The sequence below is a fragment of the Diabrotica undecimpunctata genome, chromosome 9 (genome assembly GCF_040954645.1).
Source record: "Diabrotica undecimpunctata isolate CICGRU chromosome 9, icDiaUnde3, whole genome shotgun sequence".
Classification (NCBI taxonomy): Eukaryota; Metazoa; Arthropoda; class Insecta; order Coleoptera; family Chrysomelidae; genus Diabrotica; species Diabrotica undecimpunctata.
Window position 1 is genome coordinate 98,476,678 of NC_092811.1, and position 23,522 is coordinate 98,500,199.

Consider the following 23,522-nt stretch of genomic DNA (forward strand, 5'->3'; position numbering starts at 1 on the left):
TCTATTTAGAATTTTGGTATTTAATTTTTCAGTTTTTTACATTAGTTCATGTCAAAAAACTGGCAACATAATTATTGATGTTGATGATAAGTTATATCCCTGTCATTGACAAGTTTGCAAATAATTTTCTGCCCAAGTCTGATTACTGTAATTATTGTATCAAGGTTTACAGAGTTTAAATAATATTCATGAATCGTTGTAGATTTACAGATAATGGTTTTTCGATATCACTAAATAAAAGCATGTAAAAGGTTAAAAATTTAGTACAAAATTTGTAAACAAACAAGTAACAAAATTCTCTTGTGTCTACTGTTTGGCTAAGATTCTAACTCCATGTAATTTCAAGTGAGTTCAGTCGCAATAACACCATTCCTCTTGTACTAGAACGTCGAGTAGGGGTATTTAATAAACGTAAAGTCAATTTGTATTTTTATAGCAGCGAATATATTGTCGTCTAAATGTGCCATTTTATTTATTTTTTTGACATTGGCTACCGCCACTCAGCCAGTCACAACAATAATTCTATTATAGTTTCAAATATCAATCATATAATATCAGAGTTTAGAAGTTGATTTGATTTTTCCAAATAAAATCCATTAAGCAGTCATTTACCTTTTTCATATTTAGTGAAAGAAGGTAATACAAATTGTAGGGTAGAAATATATTACATTTCAATAAATTTTCTACAGTTTATTTGTTTGAAGAGTGTGCTTTGAACACTCAAAAAAGATATGATTTATATCTCTATATTTTTGAAAATCTGGATATAAGTTAGATTTTAAAACATTAATTTTAGCTAAATGTAAAGGAAAACAGGCATGTCCAAATTTTATTCTAATTATAGATGTTATATATTTATGAGGAACCGAATAATTTTTAAACCAATATTCAATAGGCACTTTAGGTTGAATCTCATATTGGAAGGAAATGTATTTGCTGGATTTATTCCATGCTCGTTTCCATTGTTCTTTAACATTATTTTTAATGATTGTAAATATATTTGGATTATAAAATTAAAGGGTTCTAGCGGAAAATAATTTTGATCACTTTGTAACACCGCTGTAAACCTTTAGGTAGTTGGACTGATGGAGGAGCAATTTGATCAAAAATTTCATCGAGTAATGTATCGTTAAGACATGTTGTATTAGAGATAGGTTTTCTATTATCTTTCTGACTTGATTCCATAATGCTAAAATTTTTTCAACTTTCTTTAGCTATTACTTTAATTTTTTACTTTTTGCCATGATATCTTGACATTTCAAGTAAGTTTCAAAGTTAGGGTTTTGTTTATAATTTGAAAGTGTTTCTTTTCTCTCTTTGATAATATCACAATTTGTATTCCATAAGGCGGAGAATTTCGAATTTTGCATTTAAAAGCTTTATATTGTGGAATCGACAGTTGGGCTGCATAATTTATACATATTTCCCTTGCGTCTCTTCTATTTGGAGATAGTTATTGAAAAATTGCTCCGCTGAGATTTCGTACACTGACCAATGAGCCTTCCTTACATTCCACTTACTTTTCCGGAAAATTTTCTTCAGGTTAATTACTGTTTTTAATCTTTATATAGATCATAAAATGATTTGATCCCAGAGTATCTGAATATACTCGTATAGACCAATTAATTTTATTGACTAGATCTGCCGTAACAAATGTAACATCGACAGCTAACTTATTTTGATCTTCTTATTCAGCCTTAAGTAATCCAACTTTGGACATAGGCTTCCCCCAAATCAATCCAGTGTTTTCTATTTTGTGCCACTCGCTTCCAGTTGTGTTCTCCAATATTCTTAATGTCATAAGCCCATCTCATTTGTGGTCTTCCTTTGCTCCTCTTTCCTAACGATGGTCTCCATTGTTGTATCTCGTGGTTCCATCTTTTATGCTTCAGTTTAATTTGGAAGCATGTTCTCCTGCGTCTTTTACTTTGGTTTTGCTTCTAATCCATTTGTTTGTTTTTTTTTCTAAAAGTCTCACCCCCAGCACTGATCTTTCCATCGCACTTCGTGCCTTTACTATTTTATCCATATTAGACGGTGAGTGTCCACGTCTATGAGCCATACGTGAGTATAGGGAGGATACACTGATCGTAAATTCTTGTTTTCAAATATTGTTCTATTTTAGTGCTTTTTAAGATCCAACTCAGTTTTCCCAATCCTGTCCACGCTAACCTTATTCTTCTGGTAATTTCGGCAGTTTGATTTTCTTTGTTAACTTTCATTATCTGTCTCAGGTAGATGTATTTGTTTACTGTTTCCAGGATTTTCGGGGTCGTCCTCTTTTCCTCCTTCCTATTGGGCTCCATTCGGTTATTCTTTTTATCCATCTGCTGTCACTAGTTCTTCTTACATGTCCATACCACTTGAGTCTTTTTTGTTCTATGTATGTTAGTATGTCTGTTTCTATTGATGTTCTTTGCTTTATTTCGTCATTACTTCTCCTATTCATTCTTGTTACTCTGCAGCATCTTCGCAGGCATTCCATCTCTATTGCTACTATCTTACTGCTGTTTTTCTTGTTTATGATACAATTTTCAAGTATTTGAATTTATCCTTTCCTTTGATTGTTACGTTGTCATCAATCTGCAGATCTTCTATGTCTTCTTCACTTGTAGATAGGTACTCTGTTTTCGCGAGGTTAATATGTAGGCCAGCCTTGGTATATTCTTCTTGTAGTTTCTTCATCATGTAGCTGAGGTCGCCTTGATCTTGTGCAAAGCTTAACGTATATAGGTATTCGTTCCATACCGGTACTCCCATGCCTTCGCATTTTCTTTTCCATGTAGAGAATTATATTAATATTTTTATATCTATTACAAAGTCTGTATTGTTCGTTTGTTTTTTTAACGTTAGGATATATCTGCATTTTACATTCTGAACTAAACGATACTGTGTAACAGTTTCATTAATTGCCTGCATACTAATAAATTGCTGCAGTGCTCGTCCGATAGAGCTGTTAGTATTTTACTTTCATTAGTTTTCGATTTATCAAAAAAATATAAATTTACTGACAACGCTCTGGCAATCAATCCTATTGATTTAAACAATGACTATTAGTTATTGTTAGCTAATTGTTTTGTCCTAATTTAAGTATTTACATTTACACTAGATGAAGTATTTAAATTTTTATTTTTTTATTACGTATTTTATATAAAAAAATATTTTATATTCGTTGCCTATGAGGATCAAATTGTTTTGTATTAATTAGTAAACTATAAATTGTATCAATTATTTACTGAAAACTACATTGCTAAAATATATTGTAAATTATGAAATTTGTTACTGTTGTTCATCACAATGCTCTTTTTTCGTGATACTGCTCTAATATCTACTATATCCAATCTGCCAACATTCAAATGGACGACTGGTTGACAGAGGCTTCCTCTTCTATCTCGATAGAGAGAGGAGTGAGACAATGGTGTCTACTGCCCCCGTTTTTATGTATCATATATATACTCACAGTACAGTCTTCTGGTATAGTCTCAGAAGAATTCAAAGTGAAAAAAGGTGTTCGCCAAGGAGACCCTTTGTCTACCTTGCTACTCAATATTGTTCTAGAAAAAATTGTAAGGGCTAGTGGGATAAATAGGTCCTGTACTTTTTTCTGCAAAGAGCACCAATGCTTAGCGTAGGCTGATAATGTGGTTCTCATTGCAAGAAATGAAAAATAACTGGCAACTAGGTATAGCAAAAAGACTAATTCGAGAAAGCTCTAAAATGGGACTGAAAGTTAATATTAATAAATCCAAGTACATGGAGAATTCGAGCAAAAAAGGAATAGACGCCAAAGGCTTCTCAAGATTAGAGATGGATGATGGATCAGTTGTAGAATTTGAGAAAGTGGATGAATATATCTAGGCTGCTCGGTTAAAAGAGTAAAAAAAGTCAAAAATGGTCAAAATATTATTTTTGCCGAATAAGACTATAAAGGACTTGGTATCATTAGGACAAATCAATATGCTAATATAAATTAAATAAAATTATTTGGCCTTTCTAGTACAACTAGTTAAATGAACTTTTAATTTGGCAAAAGCAGCAAACTGAAAGACCCATGATTCTCCCTGGGGAGGGGTCACCTATATGTGAGCTCCATGTACCGCGAATGGCCGAAAATAAGAACAACTTTTGACTGCATAAACGACGAACAGACCCCCGATAATATATACTTTCTTCCTTTCTTAATTTTTCTAGACTAATGAATGTCAGCATCACATACTGTTTATTTTCTTTATTGCTGTTGCAGCGATAATATATTTCTCGGCACCCTGCCCAGGGATGGTCTCGTCACCTAGAGTTTTGCATACATTCTATACAAAATCAGTGCAAACTAATTACCCGGTGGTTTTTGGGATGCTGAACACTAATATCATGTCGCCGATAGTGTGCAAGGCATCTGGATCCTAAGACGGCCTCGGCTCCTGGAGTTTTGTGTGAAATCGATACAAAATCAGGATTAACTCGTTATTTGGGTGTTTTGAGGTCGCTGAATAGTAATATCACGTCGGCGGCGGTCTCCAAAATAACTGGTGTCCAGGATGGATGTCATCTCCTGGAGTTTGTGCATCAGAGACTAATTGTGTATGGAATGTCCACAAAAGTCTAGGAGGAAGGTGCCTCGTACACCACCACTGACATAATATAGTGATCAACTATCCCAAAAAGCTCTGAGTAACGAGTTTCACTGACTTTGTATCAAATTTTCACAAAACTCCATGAGAATAGGCCCAGGTGTACCAGGAGCCTCTGAGACTATTACCGTCATGATATTCGTGTTCAGAGACCCCAAAAAGTCCTCAGTAGTAATATTGATGTCAATTCCGTCAATTATTTCCGAATTACAAATTTATCATTTTTTATCACTACGAAATGCACTTTGAAAAATGCATTTTCCTTCATCAATAATTCAATTTTCAATTCCTCATAATCATTTGCTTTCATCACAAAATTTTCTGGCACTCTACAAATCAAACGCAACAAGTCACTTACATTAAGATTCATCCAACTGCAAAAATTTAGTAGATTTTGGGCTGCTTTATTGCCTCAATGAATTACCCTTTCGTTTTCTTGCTTGTATGATTCAGAAAGTTGTTTAAATTGAAAATCCAATGCATCAATTATAGAATGAAAAGTTTCAATACAAAATTATGTGAATTATTAAGGTTCTGTCTGCGCTCTAAATTTTATAACCACTATTTTTTTTGGTACGCATTTCCTATTAATTCAAGCTACTATGTAAATTTTCACCAAATCACATAATCACATATGCTCATAGAGAACTGAACAGTAATCTTTTAATATATGCAATATACATATTCCAAATTTTACTATCTTATATTTCAAAATAAAAAGTTGACCTGCTTGAAAAATTATGTAATAAAAACACCGACAGACCTTCGCCAATAATAATATTGACTTTTAATCGACTCTGCAACGCTTTATTTACAGTTATTCTTTAACTTATGTAACATTGACCTTTATATTATCTATCATGATGCACACTGTTGGTTATCGTTTTTTTATTTATATTTGCCAACAAAAACAATTTTCGGAAAGTTTATTTAAAAACGTCAGAACATATACATTTTAACTAAGAAATTTTATGTAAAAATTATTATTTTTTGATACATGTCTTGGGAAAAAACAGTAACAATACCAAAAAATCGTAGAAAAAATACTGGAATATCGTCGAGTGACTGAAAGAGATTTAGTAGAAGTCCTAGGCATCTCATCGGGCAGTCTAAGCAATATTTTGACTAAAGTATTGGGTTTCAGAAAGCTATGTTCACAATAGGTACCTCAATCGCTAATAATTCAATAAAAACACATTCAAATGCGACTTTCTCAGCAATATTTAGAGCGTTTTCGAAAGGATAAAGTGAATTTTGGGCGTTGATTCATCACTGTGGATGAGACCTGAGTCTATTACGATGATCCTTAATTAAAACAAGAGGCTAAAGAGTGGTGTGAACCTGGTTCTTCGGCTCCGAAATGAGTTCGTGTATAGAAATCGACAAAGGTGTTTCATTTTTGGATTACTTGCAAACTGGGAAAACAATATATTCTGAATATTATTATTATGAAATAAATTTCATTTTGATGCCATGAAAATTAAAGTTCAAATTGTTGGAGCATCTACCACGTTCACCAGATTTGGTCCCTAGCGACTTCCAGCTCTTTCATTATCTAAAAAAATTTATGCGTGGAAAGCGTTTTTCATCAAATGATGAGGTCATTCATAACAGCTGTAGGAGCGTATTTTGCAGCCCTTCTAGATGAAATTCATAAATTTGAATCTTGTTGGAACGAATGTATTGATCTTCAGGGAGACTATACTGAATAATAAAATGTATTCCAGATCATAAAATTGTGCTGTTCTTATCTAACCGCAAAAAATATTGAACAGCTTATTATAAGGGTGCTTAATTGTGATGAGAAGGTCACGAAAGATCCGTTCACAAAGATCTGATCTTTTCGAAGACCCGTTATTGATACAATCACATTCTGTGACCCTATCGTTCGAATGACCCTATGAATGACACTGTTTTAGTGTTTACGAAACGAACTGTGGGATCGCGACACGTTGCTCGGTCAAATTAATGCATGAACCGCGAACCGCAAAGGATCGTTCAAACGCTGATTTCAGTTTCTCAGAACGGCGAAACCCTACGCTGCAAACCTGTAACATTATATACATTCGAATTGTCGAGTCAATAGTCCCGTAGTCTGCTCTATTTATAAATTTATAGGAAATAAAATCCATTTTAAATGTTGCATTATGATTAATTAATAAGCATAACAATATGGAATTTGTAATTTTACTTAACTTTTTCAAGTATTTTTTTTATATTTTAATGATTTCTGAAGATGATTTGAGAAATACAAATCTTAATGTCAGCCTTAAACTATATTTCAACTATATTCTTAACACGTTCGCGGACAAAGCGGCATATGCCGCTCTACTTTCTGGGACAAAGCGCGATATTCCGTCTAACGTTGAGAACAGCCAAAACGCAAAGCGGCTTACCACGCACATTTTTGTACATGAAATACTATTCAAGCACCTTAGGTGTCCCAGCAAATAACATAAAATATTGTGAACTGTCCGTGTCGGTCAGTTTAGCTTTGAAATATTAGACGTGTGTTAGGCGGCGAGTACGTGGTACTATATCACTTAATTTTTGTTGTTTTTTGTTGGTGTTTTGTTTATTTTGACTAGATTTTTTGGAGAATAATAAAAGTAAGTAATTGTTTTATTACGATTGTGTTATTTAGTAATTTGTATGCTGCTTATCAGTAGTAGAGACAGTAATAAAATGTTGAGGTTATATTTTCGGTAAATATACTATTTTTTGTTTTTACAGAAAATGGATTCTAGAGAAGAAGCCATGCTTCTTGGACTTACGGATGAAGTGAGCATAGATGAATTTGAAAGTTCTGAATCAGAACCTTATAGCTATGATGATGATTTACAAGATTCATCATATCAACCCAGTAGTGGTGAAGATTCGTTGGCAAACGAGAATCTGTTTTCAAAGGAAAATCACGAAGACAGAGTTGAGCCATAAAATGACGAAACAGGCCATTTACTATGGAGGAACTTCAATCATTTTTAGCTATATACATATTACAGGGTCAAATAAAATACCCCTCTGTAAGGAAGTTGTTTTCAATGAATCCACTTTATTATGCACCAGTTTTTCATTACACCCTATTTGGTAGAAGATTTGAAGAAATGCTGCGGTGTTTTAGCTGTGCTTGTAAAGAGGAAACAACAGGAACTGATCCACTGAAAAAAGTCAACCTACTGCTCGATAAACTATTACTCAATTTTCAAAAAGCTTATTACCCTGCAGAAGAAATGTCACTAGATGAATCATTGCTTCTCTTTCGTCGTCGTCTTAGTTTTCGGGTGTATATCGAAGGAAAAAAAGCGAAATATGGCATTAAGTTCTACGAGCTATGTACAGCAGACGGATACGTATTGAATATAAAAATTTATAAAGGAAAATCCGAAGATGTAGAAGGATTATCTAAAATTGAGTCGTTAGTACTGCAACTTATGGAACCTTATTTGGATAAAGACCGTCATTTATTCCTTGATAACTTCTACAACAGCATTTTGCTGTCAAAATCCCTTTTGGAAAGAAAAACTCATTCTACAGGAACTCTTAGACGAAACAGAAAAAGAAATCCAAAAGCTCTTGTAAACACCAATCTAAAGAAAGGAGAACACAAATGGCGAAGAGACGGTAGCAACTATATTTCAAAGTGGAAGGATAAAAGGGAAGTACTCTGCATAACAACCAAATATCACCCAAAACTTATAAATGTACAGAACAGGTTTGGAAAAACAGTAATGAAACCTGAAGAAAGTTGCCAGGTACAATGAGTACATGTCAGGAATAGATAGGAGCGATCAAATGGTGAGTTATTATTCTTCTCCACGGAAAACCATCAGGTGGTACAAAAAGTGATGTTTCACTTACTGGATGTAGCTATATGAAATTCCTACTATGCAATGAAGAAGCACAAAAATGTAAAACTGACCCTTTTGGAATACAGAGAAAATTTGGTAAGAGCATTATTGAACATTCCAGAAGATATGAATGATGGGAGAAAACTGATGCATAAGGGAGCTTTGCACGGTGGAAAACGACCTCAAATGGAAGCGAATATAGTTGTCAACCCTAACAATGAACAACACTTTCCAGATATAATTCCACACCCTACAGACCCCCGCAAAACTCACCATGTGAGGCGCAAGTGGTGTTTACGAAACAAAAAACGCAAGGAAACCAGATACTTGTGTAAAACGTGTGCCGATAAACCAGCACTTTGCATTGTACCGTGTTTTGAACTGTACCACAAAAATTAAATTTTTTAATATAAGCGTATCTCTGTATTATATTTTCGTTATAAGGATATTTCTTTATTATTTGTGACATATATGGACATAGCGGCATTTACCGCACCTTGTTTTTTTTTTTTATAAAAAACAACCTAAACATTCTAAAATATTATGAAACTACTTTTTTATGACAGAAACATAACAAATTTTAAGATTTTTACAAGTGTGTTTTTTGCGACTCCCTATAAAAACTATGTGTCCGCGAACGTGTTAAATTTATAGTAACAATATCGAATTCTACACGTAAACAACAATATAAATAAAGTCGTTCTAATGAACGAATCTATATGAACGGGTCATGCATTATCATTAATTCATAATAATCTCAGAAAGATTCGTAAACATATCAATATTAAACTCTACACACTCGACCTTTACGCAATAAATTTAATTAGTCGTTCATATGAACGGATCTTTATGAACGGATCATTTTAATGAATGACCTGGTAGACCCGGGTCACCGAAACGAACCAGGTCTTCCCATCACTAGTGCCTAATATTTGTGATTTCTAATAAAATCATATTTTCGTTCATAAAATGAACAAGCCAACTGTTGATCAAAAACACGGACAATATTATTAACTAAGAGTAGTATTCGGTAGAATTTGCTAATTTCGTAATAAAAACCATTAATAGCTTTGGCAACATTCCTTATTATATTGTAAGGATTGCATTATAAAAGCTTCAAGATTAGAATCACCAACCGCGAGAGCGATTACATCAAGCGAACAAAAACCTCGTTATTTTCCTGAAGGGTCTAACTCTAACGTAACGAGCAAAACAATAATTGAATTGCACATTTCAGCGCCTGCACTTTATTTTAATAACACAAAAAACTAGCAAAGCAATTGACTTGACATTGCTACTTGTAGAATTTAATTGGACAGACGTCAGAAAAATTATGACATAATTAGCGCTTTATGGAATTTATGAACATCCTTTATCCTTCAAATTGTTGGCATTTTTTACTCATTTGTAACTGGGTCAAGTTTTGAGAAGAGAAACCGTTTTGTTGAACGCCGACCAAAAAAGCAAATGAGTGTAACAACCTTTCAGCTGTCTCGAATTATAAAATTATAAAATTAAACACCTGGCCAATTATTGTTATTCGTAGGAATTCTTACAGATCTTAGATTCAAAAGCAACTTAAAAAAGTTTTCTTATAGCATGTTCAAAATTAAATTGGGAGAAGTTGAGTTAAGACTGGTTTTTTACGGTATTTATTCAGGACTACCAAAAATTCACAATGTTTAAGTTTATCTCAATATAGGCTAGCGTAATATAGCGTATACAGGGTGTTTCAAAAAAGGTAACCCCGTCTCTAGGGTAGGTAAAAAACTGAAAAATAATTGGGGTTTGTTTAGTAAAAATTTTTTGTAACGCCATCCGTTTTCAAGATACAGGGCGTTGAAGAAAAAAAATTACGCATTTTTTACGATTTTGCCAAAACTACTGGCAACATTGTAATGAAATTTTATACGAATATGTTTTGGAAGCAGATACATCACATGAATTTGTTTTTATATCTGATTCTCATAGAGGGCGCTAGTTACACGGATCGTACTAAGTATTAGTCAATATAACTTTTTTAAGAGTATAATTATTAATCAAAATTTCAAGTAAACTTAAACATCATTCAATTTTACACGAAAAAGGTACTCTTGGTAAAACTCGATACTGTGTACCGTTTTCGGAATATTTTGATTTGAAAATTATGAAGTAATAATTGATGCTGGTATAAAATAGTTAGTAATTAAACAAAACTCACAAGAAGAAAATTAAATTAATGACAAAGAACATAAAATAAAATTCAATTACAATAAGTGTTCAAAATGCCCTCCGTTTTCGCGAATACACAAGTCTATTCTTTTTTCTAAAGATTCCATTAACCTTCTAAACGGTAGGGGATCAGCTATGATGTCATTAAATTGACGTTGAATTCTTTCTTCCAATTCTTGGCGTGAATTTACCTCTGTAGCATAGACTTTTTCCTTAATATACGACCAAACTGCGTAGTCCAAAGGGTCAAAATCGCATGACCGAGGAGGCCAATCAATCGGAGCTTCTGCACCTCTACCAATCCATCGATTCGGAAAATGATTACTCAACCAATTACGACACCTTCTATCAAAGTGTGGTGGAGCTCCATCGTGCATACAAAATAAAGATCTTCGCTCGTTTAGCGTTAAATCTTCTAATATCTTGAATAAGGAATTGTTTAAAAAATCAAGATACATATCACCGTTTAAATTTCCAGGTAGAATATGATAACCTATTAATTTGTTACCTAAAGTTGCTGCCCAAACATTAACTTTAAATGAGTGTTGGTAATGTGATACCCTTTTAACTCGTAGATTCTCATCACACCAGTAGTGTGCATTATGGGAGTTAAACATACCTTGTCGCGTAAAAGTGGCCTCGTCCGTAAAAAGAATGCATTTTAAAAAATTTGGATTGTGGGCTGTCCTTTGTTGCAACGTTTCACAAAAATCCACTTTAACCGGTAGATCATTTGCCAAGAGCTCTTGGACTTGTCTGTAATGATAAGGATGTAATTGCTGTTCTTTCAGTATCCGCCAAGTACTTGAAGAAGAAGTATTTGTTTGTGTTGCTATATTCTTTACGCTAACTATTGGATCTTGATCAAGTAAATTTAAAATATTATTTTCTTTATTAATTGTTCTTGTTGTTCTTGGTCTACCAGAATTTATTTTATTTGGTCTTACATTCCCAGTTTCTCGACAACGTCGTTCAACGGCTCTAAATGTTTTTTTACTTGGTAAGTTTCTTCTAGGAAACTTTTCTGCATAACGTGTCACAGCTGTACTAGAACATCCTAAACATTCGCCTAAGGTTAATAACATGTCAGTGTATTCAACATTTGAGTATATTTTGATTTGATTGTACAAATAACAAGGTTTCAAAACTCTAATTATTGTTGATTTATCGTAATAACAACAATAAATGTCAGATTTCCATGGCACACTTAGAGAAAATAGAGGTATACCTATTAGAACTTTATCATTTTTACCAGCATCAATTATTACTTCATAAATTTCAAATCAAAATATTGCGAAAACGGTACACAGTATCGAGTTTTACCAAGAGTACCTTTTTCATGTAAAATTGAATAATGTGTAAGTTTACTTGAAATTTTGATTAATAATTATACTCTTAAAAAGTTATATTGACTAATACTTAGTACAATCCGTGTAACTAGCGCCCTCTATGAGAATCAGGTATAAAAACAAATTCATGGGATGTATCAGCTTCCAAAACATATTCGTATAAAATTTCATTACAATGTTGCCAGTAGTTTCGGCAAAATCGTAAAAAATGCGTAACATTTTTTTTTCTTCAACGCCCTGTATCTTGAAAACGGATGGCGTTACAAAAATTTTTTACTAAGCAAACCCCAATTATTTTTCAGTTTTTTACCTACCCTAGAGACGGGGTTACCTTTTTTTGAAACACCCTGTATACAGACCACTGGAAATTTAATTTTTTTTTCAACCCTTAAAATTTGTTACAATTTAAAGAAAAATTTTTTTTGGGTATTTTAGACTGTATTAAACTGAATTATAATCTTTGTTGTATAGTCCAGTAGTCAGAGGGTTGACCCCTAAAAATCATACGAACAAGTTGAATTTTACCCAAAATATTATTTTGGGACCCCAAAAAAGATGCAAAAAAGTTTTAGAGAAAAATGTTTCAAATAAAAAAAGTAGCTGAGATAATTTTAAACAAAAATGGTTATTAGCACTTTTTGTGTAGAATACACCGTTCTCTCAGAAACAGCGCTTGAAGCGACCGTCGATTTTGAATGTCAGTCAAAATCACGAAATCAATGTTTAATAAAATTTGTATCAGCTTGACGGTGAAAATTCGATATCGTTTGATCCAAGTGTCCTATCGACAAAAATCAAAATGCGTTTTAACACGTTCAGCCCCGGTGGTATAATTTTTTTTCTTGTCCATTGGTCAGCATTTTATTTTTTGTAAATAAGACGGGAGTCGTGGATGCCTTTCCGCATTTCTGATTCATTTTCAAAAAAAATATTTGACAATCGAGTTACACAACATTTTTGAGGCATCACATTGATGCCTCGCTGTCCGGGAACTATAAATTTGTTTGTCTGGGCTGCGTGGCATTTACGTGATGCCTCAAACTTGTTCATTCTTGTATGAAGCGACGAAAGTATTTGACGTTATATTCTGAGTCATTCTTTGTTCGGTGCTCTTTGCGTACGGTTATTGTATGAGTGTACTATAAAATATTAGATTACACGAATTTTTTCGATGGATTCCTACGAAAAAGAACAGAAAAGACTTGTAAGTTTATACGAAAAGCTTATGTCAGATGAAGACGTAAGAGTGGACGACCCTTATGTAAATTCTGGATCATCAGATGATTATATACCCAGTGACACAGAAACCTCGAATTCTTCCGAAGAAATTGGAAACTGAGAAAATGACATGGCATCAGTGAAGTACCGGACGAACGCAATCTTGCAGTGCCAGGGCCTAGCCGTATACCAAAAATAGCGTTACGGGCCGTTAAAAATGAGGTAAGTTTTAGTAAACTTTTATGTTCATTCTGGAAAGTCATACCTAATTTCTGTTTAGGATGACCTGATACAACAGACAATAGAAACTGTAATTTCTGCATTTGCTGTTGTCGCAGAAGAAGATGAAAGGGAGAGTTCAGATTTATTATTGAGCGAAGTTGACACTTCCAAGTTAAAAAAATTTCCGCAGACTATTCAGAATGCTGGGGTAAGACTGGAATATTACAACAATTTTACAGAAACTCCTTATTTATTTTACAAACTATTTGTGATGACTTGATCGATTATATAGTTGATCAAACGAATTTATACGCAGATCAACAGATAAATGGCCGACCTGTTGTAGCCAAATCTAAATGCATACGTTGGATACCAACTACAAGAAAAGAAATGGAAATATTCTTTGGGGTAACTATATGGATGGGATTGCTAAACTCACCACGATTACGCGACTATTGGAGCAGAAATTACTTATTTGTTACCAATATAAAACACAAAATGTCTAGAAATCGTTTTGAGCAATTACTTTCAAATATTCACTTCAACAATAATGAAACAGCGCCCCAACCAAACTCACCGGATTTTGATCGGCTTCAGCACAAAATATCTCCGTTGGTTCAAAAACTTATTTCTAGATTTCAGCAAATTGTTACTCCAGGAGAAAATGTCTGTATTGACGAGGCGATGGTACCTTATCGTGGTCGCTTGAAATTCAAAAGATAGTCAGGGTGGTCAAAATGCCTCTTTATCTGTTGTTCTATCACTTATGGAAGGGTTGTTAGATAGTGGTCGTACTCTCTTCACAGATAATTCTTATACGAGCGTCACCCTTGCTCATACACTGCTCAGCCGTACAACTCACCTTGTAGGCACTGTTCGGTAAAACAGAAAAATGAATTGTCCAGAGGTTGCCAAGAAAAAACTAAAAAAAAAAATGAAAAAATTGCCCTACAAAGTAATTCCGGAGTTGTAATGTTAAAATGGTGTGACAAAAGGGATGTCTTGATGATTAGTAGAAAGCATGGGGATGAAATGTTAAAACGTCTACACAAAGGCAAATACATTGAAAAGCAAAAAATGATTATTGATTACAAAGGTTCAAAATCCTTTATTGATCTCTCAGATCAGAAAAAAGCGTATTCACATTGCTTGAGACAAGGGAATAAATGGTACAGGAAATTAGCCACAGAAATATTGTTTGGTAGTGCCTTGGTGAATGCTCATATTGTATATACACAGGTTACACAAACTAAATTGACTATAACAGAGTTCAAAACAGAAGTCGCTATAGAACTACTGGGTGAAATGTCCACTATTGAAACTAATATCAACGATAACACCGATGTCAGTCATGAGCTTGTAGAAGAAAGAAAAAACAGATGTGTGGTTTGCTACGTCAGAATGAAGAATGAATTGGGGCGGAAGGAAGCTCAAAACAAGTGTTCTCGTTCTAAATTTTTGTACAACCAGTGCAAAAAACATTATTTTATTTCTTGTTTTTTCTCAACACATTTTAATTATTTTTGCACATTCTGAATAAAATCTTTTATTTTTTTTCATAAAGTTTTATAATTTCCATATCTTTCGTAAAAACCGTCTCACATCCGATCAGGAAATATTATTTTGCTCCTTGGACCACCCTGTCCAACTTACAATGTAATTTATATAGCTGTGGGGGCACAGTTGATGCCACGGTGTCCCGAATATAAAACTGTAGTGTGGCACTAGAGAGATGTCTCACTGTCCCAAGAGTACTATTTAGTCAGGCATCATATTGATGCCACCCGGGGCTGAACGTGTTAAAGATGAGTGCAGCTTTCGTATGCTTTTTTTTGTATTTTGCCGCAAAGTAACTCAGTTTTTATAAAAATGTTAAATAAATAAACGTGGAGCTATTTTTGCCAATTTTTACGAATCTCGTGAGATCAATAAAATTCATCACTTTCATTGACCAGTCATGGCAAAATTTCCATTTTTAGAGATTAATCTTTAAAACTGATGACATGAAATTTCAATCTTGAGTTTGACGCAGAATTTAATGTATTACATTACAAACGATTGTACGTCAGGAGAAATGCCTCAAAGAAGACGGTTTTTGGGGGTTCCTTTTGAAAAATGTACTGGTGTAATCGTTGGTTATGTGAAAGTTTAAATCCAGCGTTTTTTAAGCATATTTCAATTGCCTCACATTTGTTTGCAAAACTCAAAACTAAAATTCCATGCTATAAGTTTTGAAGGTTAGGCTCAAGTAATCGAAACTTCATAGTGGCCAGTCAATGAAAGGTATAAATCGTATTGATCTCATGAGAATCATAAAAAATGGCAAAAATCGCGCCACGTTTATTTATTCAAGTAACACCTTTATAAAATCTGAGTTTATATGCGACAATACACAAATTGCATACGAAAGCTTCACTCTTTACCTTTAAAACGCATCTTGATTTTTGTCGCTAGGACACTTGGATCAAAAGGTATCGAATTTTTTATTTTATTTTAATATCTCAGCTACATTTTTTATTTGAAACATTTTAAACTATTAAGTATACTATACAAAATTATAAACATCGGATAAATTTGTTGACTTACATTGCTTACATTGGTTTACATTTACACTTCTAATAATAAAAGTTTCATATTTCGTCCCTTTTTTCTCGTGTACTGGTTACTCTAGCTGATTAATGTTTATTATAAACTATTAACGAGCAAATCTCGGAAATACAAATTATTGAATCGCCATTACAAGTTTTATTTTACTGATACATAAATAGGATACTGGTACTTAGGCTTATCAAAATGTGCAGCATTCCAGTATTCAGTTGAATGTGAATCTGTGTACAAGTCGTATTTTTTTTTTAATTTTACATTTGTTGTTGAGATTTGCATATATTTTTTTATACTTTATCATAAGAGAAATTATTCCGCAACAACTAATATTTTAACTAATATTATTTTGAATAATAAATATAAAAATAAAATAAATGAAACGGTTGTGAAATAATAAGGACATAACCCATTGAAGCCATTTATACGTGGAAAGCTTATTCGATTCGGGTACAAATTTTGGGGCTTTTGTCTTTTGTGGAGGTAGTGGATACTGTTATAATTTTGACTTTTTACTGGCACAACAATCGCTAAAATTTGACCTTAGGATCAAAATAAGAATAGTTTCATTTACAAAAATGTGAATATGGAGCAACAGTAACCTTAGTGGAAAAATATATTAGCGAAGTGTCCTACACAAGATAGGTACAAAAACTTTTGGTAAAGAAGCTCGTGGATCATATGATTTTCGATTTGGTGTAAATAGAGAAATACTTTTTGTAAAATGGAACGATAATCAGTGTGTTACTATAGCATCTACAGTAAAAAAACGTTTATTTCTTAATCGCAGGTATTTAATACATTCATAGGAGGCATGGATCAATAATACTGGTTTGTTGAAAAATACGCCACTAAAAATCAGAGCTAAGAAGCGATATTGGCCAATATTCACACGACTAATTGATATGGCATTAGTAAATTCATAGCTTTGTAGATTTGTAGCAGTTCCCTACCTAAACTTCTTTTAGTACAAGAAGTATAGTAGGAAGATCGAGAAACATACGACTAACATATTGTGGAAAATGTACTGTAACATTGTGTAAAAATGTAAATGGAAAATAAACTTATTTTTATTAGACGCAAATAAAAATGTTAATTCCCATAACTGATCCAGTGATCTAGTTATAGGACAGGTCAAAATTTAAAAATGCAAAGATATAAAACAATTTTATGAATATTTCCATATTAAGAATAATATTACCGAAAATTATGTAAAAGCATAATTTTGAATTTTGAAAAAAAAAATAATTTGTCATTACTGGGTTAACATTAACATAACATAACAATAGGTTTACAGCATTGCTCAATATATTCCATCGAACTGTTTACAATATACTAATAAGCTCCAGCAAAATTGATATAGTTTCGTAAATACATATCTCAGAAATTCATCCAAAGTTGCTAGAAAAATTCTCGTCAATTATTTGTTTAAATAATCTCTTTGGTATTCATAGTAACATTAAGAGCATTTTTTGAACAAGAAAACGATTGCAAAAGAGTAAAAAATTAGTCAATTAGATATAATTATATAAATGAGACAACAAAGAAACTTGTACCTTCTAAAACAGTTATCTCAATAGAAAAATATATTCCATGTTTGTTAAATCTATTTTTTTTTAATTGTGACACTTTCAAATTGTACCTTTATAGATTGAAATGAATCAGCAGTTTGTGATTGCAATGGTAACGTCTATTAGAAATCATTGTATGTTTCTACTTCTGTGCAATTAAATTTTGGATGCGAACTTTGGTGAAAGAATGTATACAGCTTCCTCAAAATCACCCTTCACTCTGATAGCTTTACCGAGTGAAAGCAAAATCTAATCCGATTTATATTCTTAAAATCTAATCAATTCAGAAATTTAAAAAAATTCCTTACCCAGATCTCATTAATGGCGACTGGTCGTGTGCCACAATATTATTACACAAAGAGATGCAAAAAAAATTTAGTACTTACTGAATATATACTTTAAAAAACAGCAAAACAATTGGAATTGATAAGTCCTAAATATTAAAGTAATTAAAATGAAAAAATGATGCTTTGTAGAGAAATTACAACAAAATTAATTCATGTCTTGAAGGTCGCAGGAGTACAGAAAGCTGGATACTGATTAAAAAAAAAAAGGTAATACCACCAATAACAGCACAATAAGTGTGATGAGTATTTCAAGGAATTCTTAACCTATTTTAACATAGTCGAAGGCAGCAATGTGATAACGGCCGGATCGCCTCTGAGAATTACGGTTATTGAAGACTGTTAAGGCTATGAAAAACAAGAAGCTTCTGGACCGGGAAACGTCCCTAGCAGAACTCATCAAATGCTGACCGGAATTTTTATACTTCCAATTAAGTATTTCAGATCTGGATTAACAGAACCCATGTACCTGAAGAGTGGAAAATTATGTAAAATGTTGACAATCTGTAAAAAAAAGGCGTCAGAAGTAACTGCGATAACTACCTCGGTATCGCGGTTACCAGTGCAATTATTGGGTTATTCTTCTAAGGCCAAACAGATATTGTATTGCTCTTTTTTGTAATTTAAAAATAACATTAGATTGGGCAGCTGTACTAGAACCCCAAAAAGGAAGATCATATCGAAGATTAGACTCGAAAAAAGAAAAATGTGTTATTTTGGAAGATGCTAAATTGATTTTCTTTGAAACAGATCTTTTAGCAGGCTGAGGGCTAGTTTCTTACTTAACAAATCGATATAAAGGGACTATTTAAGGTTGATGTATAAAAATACCAAGAAATTTTACAGAATCAACGATACTGATCTGACTGTAATTAAAAAGCAAGATTTGAAGAGCTTCTATATAGGATAATGCTACTGTCTTATCCACGTTAAATGAGAGTAAATTAGAATCGCACCAGGTTTTTATTTAAATAGATCAGAAATTATAGTTGTATAAATAGTTGCAATATTAGAGTTTCTCCAGGTGATATTGGTCTCATCAGAAAAAAGAAAAATTGTTCCGTCAATGTTTAAATTAGTCATGTCATTATAAAGATAAGGAAACGGAGTAGACCCAATACTGAACTTGTAGTACTCTACGTACATATAATGCTTTTGTGTCTAGAGTCAGTACCATTTGCTCTAATCAGTTGTTTCCTATTCCCCAAGTAAGATTGGAAACAATTCAAAGAAATACCTGGAATTCCGCAGAAATTTAGTTTTTTTACCAAACTTTGATTTACACAATTAAAAGCTTTGGTAGTCACAAAAAACAGTGGCAGTGTTAAGATTATTGTTTAGTGCTGCTTGGTAAACCTTATGTAGTACAGGAAACATCAACATTTATTAAATAAAAAGCTGAACTGATTTCAGTGAGAAGTTGTTTTCAACGAGAAAGGACATAAGTCGGTCTTTTATAAGTCTCTCGATAATTTTGGATAGTACCGGTAATAAGTAATAGATAAGGTCTATAGTTGTAGGCATTCGATTTTTCACCACCCTTATGAAGAGGAATAATAATGGCTGCCTTAGGCACACTGGAAATATACCTTTTTCAAAGGAATCATTAATTAGTGAAACCAGGACTTCCAACACATTTTTTGGAAGATTTGAGACAATTTTTATGGATAGTCCATCAGTACTATACTGTACTTGGTGATATATTCCGTTACAGAGACGTTGATAGTAAATTTCCTGATGTACAGTAGTGAACGCATATTCTTGGCTGCTAAGCCAGGACTGGACTACCTTTGATAGTCCGGGGTTTCTCATGTCTTAGCTTAATTGTAAGTAATAAAATACAGACAAACCTATCTAAAAAATCGCTGAAATTATAGTCCACGTTCACAGAAGAAAAGTCTTACCCAGAAGTCAAGCGTAAATTTTGGAATTTACGAAAGTTCTGAGCGGAAAAAATCCTACCTAAACGTCGAGGTTTCGAGGAGGGTTTGCTGAGAGTGTTAAACTTGGTATATACTGCTTCATGATCAGATAATTCTGGATAAGTAATTGTAGAGCTTACATCAATGGGTGAGAAATCTGAGACAATTTAATCAATTATGGTAGATGTTAGTAATTAATATTAAAGTCATCGCATAGAATTTTTCTGCTTTTATTGTGCAGGTCATCTAACAAATTTAGCAGGTTCTGAAAAAATAGTTCCGTGGAAGAGTCGGGTGATCTATAAATGCTAAGAATGTATAGTGGAGTATAATGAAGTTAAAAGGCCACCAGTTAAAAAGTATCACAGAGATCATCTTGATTGAGATCTAGAAACGCGACGCAAAACTTCAATGACCAAAAGCGTATTTATTTCTTTGTTTTTAAATTGATTACATTTTTGTGTAAATACTACAAGTTAAAACTAAGGTACACCAAGTATTATCTAGGCCTGTACCCTTGTATAAGGAGTAGAAGCCTGGGCGCTCAACGTATCAACAAAAAACGAATGAAAGCATTAACTGAACGTAGGAAAATATCTTATACATTTATTTATTCTCAAGAGAGAACTAGAAAGAGGGTGTAAGAAGAAAACAAGCATCTTAGCTGTAAAACATTTAAGATTAGATCCAAAAAGTAGAACAAATTTTCCATATGGCACAAAAAGAAGACGATCCAATACAATATAATTTTACTGTACTTAGTTATCATTGATAATATTAAGTTGAAAAATATGATATCCTTTAGAAGAACATTTCTTCGTTTGGATGATATTAATTGGAGTATCATAAAAAATAAAACAAAAAAAAAACATATTTTTATCAAATTACAAAGTTTAAAAAAATTATTAAGGGAATTAGCTGCAAAGGCATATATAAAGAACAACACGAATAAACAATGAACGGACAGAAAAAACTAAAAGAAAAAATCAATTAATCAAAAATATTGTATCGTATAATTTATTTCGTATTGGTTTAAAAATCGTATAAGTTAACGTGTTATAAATAAAATTTTCGCGTATAAAATTTGAAGAAAATGCATTAAGCACATATAAGACAAATATAATTGTATATAATACTGGATACAGTGTCATCAAATTTTCATTTTATATAAAGAATATGACCACCCATATGGAAAGAAAAACTGACCAGAGCAAAAAAAAGATTTGATTATTAATGTTCTGTGCAATTTAGTTGCATGAAAATCCAAAATTGGTTGTATAAAAATCAAATCATCAAATATATAGGAAGAAAACTTAATGATTGAAAAATGTTTATGTAAATAATTTTATGAAAATTTTGAGAAAAAAAATTAAAAAAAAATCTTGATTAATGTGATTAGTAACTTTTTATTGGTTTATAGTAGTTTTCAAAAGAATGCGATACTTATAATGTCTTAAAATAAAACTTTGCTAAATTTTAAAATCAATTTTAAAATAATTTCCCAAAAACTATAAAATTAAAATTTTTAATTTTAAAAGCGATTTGTATTTTTTACAATATTTTTTGTACTTTTCGACTTCAAAAATACAAAATCTTGTATATGTAATAATAAAAATAGTTTTTCTCAATTTATATAAATTGCGCTTAACAGTTTAATAATTTTTATAAAATATAAATAATTACCTTTCTTGCTAAGCGTACTGGTAAAAACCACGCACAGGCACAAAACAAGCAAAATCCTTTTCACTTCCATTTTCACAAAATTCACCCACTAAATAAAAAATCCACCTAACACTGTAAATCCAGAAAAATCTTTTTTATTGCGGCCGAAAAACTTTTTCCAAAAGTTTCCGTGCAAAAGTTGCGTGTTATGGCCCGCGAGCTTTGTGACAGGATCTTGAGATACACTAAAGTCGGTTCGTGACTGAGAAACCGGAGGGAGTCCAAACCTGACGGAGTTTAGGTCCCCACTATGGCACTGTAGAGGTGGAAGGAACTTTTATGTGGGAACCGAGGAAGGTGAGGCATAACATTTGCGGTTTTTGGTGAACACTTCGAAGATTCGGTGGTTTTACCCACCGAAGGTTTATGTGGAATATATTATGAGTTATTGAAATTAGTATGATGAGATGAAATTTGCCAAAATTTAGAATTTACTCTATTTTTAAGAGATTTGCGGGAAGCTGTGGTTGCGAAGGATGTTGAGTCAAAGAGGAAATGAGGATTTTCTAATAAAACTATTGTTTTTTTATAATTACCTGACGTGCACAATTTTATACATAATTGTTTATTTATATATTTAAGGAAATAATGACTAATCATTGTACTATTGTTTTGCAACACGTGACCTATAATTATGTAGCATATTATACCGTAATAGACATTATTGTTTGTTTTTTATTTACAATTTTAAAATACTCTCAGTCGAAGGCAAAAATTAATTTTGAAAACAAGTGGATGGAAAATAACTAGCAAAAATAAATAATATTCATTATAAATCTATAAGATTTTCTGGTCAGAAAGAATCAATATCAATATTGTAAATGAGTGTTTTAACACCGCAAAATAGAAGAACAAATAATTATCAAAACCGAATGGAAGTGATTAGGCCACATGATTAAAAAAGTAAACAATAATATTATTAGAAATCGTTTTAATCAAAAACAGCCAGAGAACTACAGAAGTATAAACTTGTTACTCTACTAACTACTCTACTTATAACTAAAATTTTACACGAACCAATGAATTAGAGGGTAAGTTTTAGCAGATAAACAACAGTATTTTCGTTCTAGAGGATCTTGTTCAGATGCAATATTTGTCATAAAGCAAAATACTGATAAACCACTACAGTACACTCGACCAGCAACAACAAAATGGAAGTCAGAATAGATGGACAACTTACAGAACCTATAGACATAGGCAGTGGAATGAGACAGGGGTACTCACTCTGCTCTTTAATAATCATGGATGAAATCATCAAAAGCGTTACCAAAGAAGAGGTTACATAATGGGAAACAAAGAAGGAAAAATACTTTGTTAAGCAGATGACACAATATTGACAGCCCAAGATGAAGATAGTCTGCAAAGACTATTCCACATATTTAATCTCAGAAAACTAAAACAATAGTAATCAGCAAAGATCAAATCAGATGTAAAAACGAAATTGATGTTGTCAGTGTTGAACAAGTAATGGAGACTGGACAAAGAAGTTAGGAATCAACTATAAAAAGCAAATAGACTGGCAGGATGCCTTAATAACACAATATGGCGAAATCAACACGTTATCTCACTGAGATAAGAATTTATAAAACCAATGTAAGACCAATAATGAGATATGCATCAGAAACAAGCATAAGCAGAATGGAGGAGATCTGTGTCTAAAGGATCTAAATCACCAAAAGGCAGAATAAGTATCGGACGACCGCAGAAAAGATGGAGTGACAACTTTCCACAGAAGTCTCAATCCGGCAATGAACAAGCAGAATTGCTTATAAAGAGAAAGAAAAAGGCGAAAAAACAATAATATTAGACACCAAATGCCAACATATCAAGAAAAAAATCAATGATTTGTAAAAATGAGAAAACATGAAGAAATATTCAAAAAAACA

At 32.6% G+C, this 23,522-nt stretch overlaps 1 protein-coding gene across 4 annotated transcripts in view; it reads right to left on the minus strand.

Annotated features, from left to right (window-relative positions):
* Positions 1-21,881, minus strand: part of LOC140450313 (protein amalgam-like) — a 140,452-nt gene extending 118,571 nt beyond the window's left edge. For 3 of the 4 annotated variants that reach the window (XM_072543871.1, XM_072543870.1, XM_072543867.1), the window contains exon 1: positions 21,598-21,881. In XM_072543871.1, coding sequence (XP_072399972.1) covers positions 21,598-21,667 — 70 coding nt within the window. In that variant the 5' untranslated portion in view covers positions 21,668-21,881. The remainder of the gene's footprint in view (positions 1-21,597) is intronic. The other variant, XM_072543869.1, reaches the window with a different exon arrangement.
* Between the last annotated feature and the right edge of the window lie 1,641 nt (positions 21,882-23,522).